Source organism: Myotis yumanensis, unplaced genomic scaffold, assembly GCF_028538775.1.
Source record: "Myotis yumanensis isolate MYYU_CA2020_CCGP unplaced genomic scaffold, mMyoYum1.0.hap1 SCAF_10, whole genome shotgun sequence".
NCBI lineage: Eukaryota > Metazoa > Chordata > Mammalia > Chiroptera > Vespertilionidae > Myotis > Myotis yumanensis.
Window position 1 is genome coordinate 38,262,923 of NW_027223761.1, and position 2,370 is coordinate 38,265,292.

The 2,370-nt window shown below is 37.0% G+C and overlaps 1 protein-coding gene across 1 annotated transcript; it reads left to right on the plus strand.

Moving 5' to 3' along the window:
- The first annotated feature begins 882 nt into the window (after positions 1-882).
- Positions 883-1,953, plus strand: LOC139017239 (olfactory receptor 10A3-like). Its single transcript, XM_070425386.1, has one exon. It carries the CDS (start codon positions 898-900, stop codon positions 1,840-1,842), a length of 945 nt encoding a protein of 314 aa, XP_070281487.1. The 5' UTR covers positions 883-897; the 3' UTR covers positions 1,843-1,953.
- Positions 1,954-2,370: the final 417 nt, after the last annotated feature.

The following is a 2,370-nucleotide window of genomic DNA, read 5'->3' on the forward strand; positions in this document are numbered from 1 at the left end:
TGTATAATGTCAGTTGGTAATAATGAAGAAAAATAGAGCAAGGTATAATGGGAGGAGTTAGAGAGTACGGAAGTCAGGGTAGAATGCTAATTTATGTAGGGTTTCCAGCTCTTTGTGGAGTTGTGGGATGAAATGTGTACCTGAGATTACTGAGCCTAGAAAATGTTAGCTGCTAAATCAGTGTTTGTTGAATAATTAATGATTAAATGGAGTTCTCGATGAGAAGGTAAATAGGAGGAGAGAGAAAAGAGAGGGAGAGAATGGAAACATTTAAATTAGTTTCAGAATGACCAAAATTGGACTTTTCTTACAACCCCGCTTTGTGTGTTCTTGTTTTGCCTTTATATGTAATCAAATCATGTACATGATTGATATTTGAACATGATACATATTTGTTATAAATATAAAATAACTTTGCTGTAACTTTGAATTATTAAGTTGTAATAAACATTTTGTGGGTATCTTTTCCCACTTGTCTACTTTTTAATACTTTAAAAAATTTCATATTATTTAAAATTGAGAAAAATAAATGATACTGATAGCAATGTCATGGAAGTGGAACCCAAATTATAAAACATTTGTTTGTTTTAAGGTTGTGTTTAATTTTCAAACTAAATAATGTAAAAGTTGCAAAAGACCTTTGATATGTTTTGTACTTTACAGACAAGGTTTCTGAGCCAGAATTCTTCACTTCCTCCTTTTTATTTGAAAGATGTATTAATCTGAGTAATTGGCCATTCTCCAAAATTGCCAAAATGAATGCCTTCAAGATGGATTCCTCTTTACACCATCTGCCAAGAATATCTGGGTGAATGCAGACACAGACACAGCTATCGGATGGCAACTTCATAACTCATACACCATGTCCATAAAAACAAGGTATGCTACCCTACTGACATGAAAAGGCAGAATCAAAGCTCTGTGGTTGAATTCATCCTCTTGGGCTTTTCTAACTTTCCTGAGCTCCAAGAGCAGCTCTTTGGGGTTTTCTTGGTTGTTTACCTGGCGACCCTGATAGGAAATGCCATCATCATAGTCATCATCTCCCTGGAACAGAGCCTCCACATCCCCATGTACCTGTTCCTCCTGAACTTGTCTGTGGTGGATGTGAGTTTCAGTGCCGTCATTATGCCTCAAATGCTGGTGGTTCTCTCCACTGAGAAAATGTCAATTTCATTTGCGAGTTGTTTTGCACAGATGTATTTCATTCTTTTCTTTGGTGGGACTGAATGCTTTCTCCTGGGGGCAATGGCTTATGACAGATTTGCTGCAATCTGCCATCCTCTGAGCTACCCAATGCTTATGAACAAAAAGGTTTTCATGAAATTACTAATGTTCTCATGGGTCTCAGGGGTCATCGTGGCTACTGTGCAGACTACGTGGGTTTTTAGTTTTCCCTTTTGTGGCCCCAGTGAAATCAACCATATCTCTTGTGAGACACCCCCAGTGCTGGAGCTTGCATGTGCAGACACCTTTTTGTTTGAAATCTATGCATTCACTGGCACCATCTTGATCATCATGGTTCCTTTCTTGTTGATACTCTTGTCTTACATCCGAATCCTCTTTGCCATCCTGAAGATGCCATCAACCACTGGGAGGCAAAAGGCCTTTTCCACCTGTGCCTCCCATCTCACGTCTGTCACCCTCTTCTATGGCACAGCCAGTCTGACTTACTTACAGCCCAAATCTGGCTACTCCCCAGAAACCAAGAAACTGATGTCATTGGCTTACTCACTTCTCACGCCTCTGCTAAATCCACTGATCTACACCTTGCGAAACAGTGAGATGAAAAGAGCTTTGATGAAATTCTGGCGAAGAAAAGTAGATTTGCACACATTCTGACTGTGCTGGGAAGCCCCATGATATTTGGTCATTGCTCGACTGAACTCTTAAATTTAATAAATGCTGGAAATAATTTGCATTTCTTGGTATGAGTATGCTTACCTTTTTGAGTTCTACAAATATGCTAATACATTAGGGTTATCTATATACATATTATTTTCATAGATGCATTTATTCCTTGATATTCAGTATAATACAGTTTCTTCAAAAAATTGTTTATTGGAGGCCATATCAGTGTTTGTTAGATTTTTGTTCCTTTAGAGAAAGCTAAATAAAAATCCCAGTTTTATACATTAATAAATATTGGTGCTTTAATTTCTGCAGAATACGTTTTCCAACTTGAGTTTTGTGGGTTAAAAGAATTGTGAGTTTGCAAACATTCATAAATATTACCAAATTATGTTTTAAAATTTCATTAGCAGATTGCTAAAACTGTGGGTAATATCTGAATGTTGTATACTACTGTTGTCAGTCAAACATCAAAGAAGCATCAGCAAAAAAGTTTCATTGAATTCTATTCCTTGATAG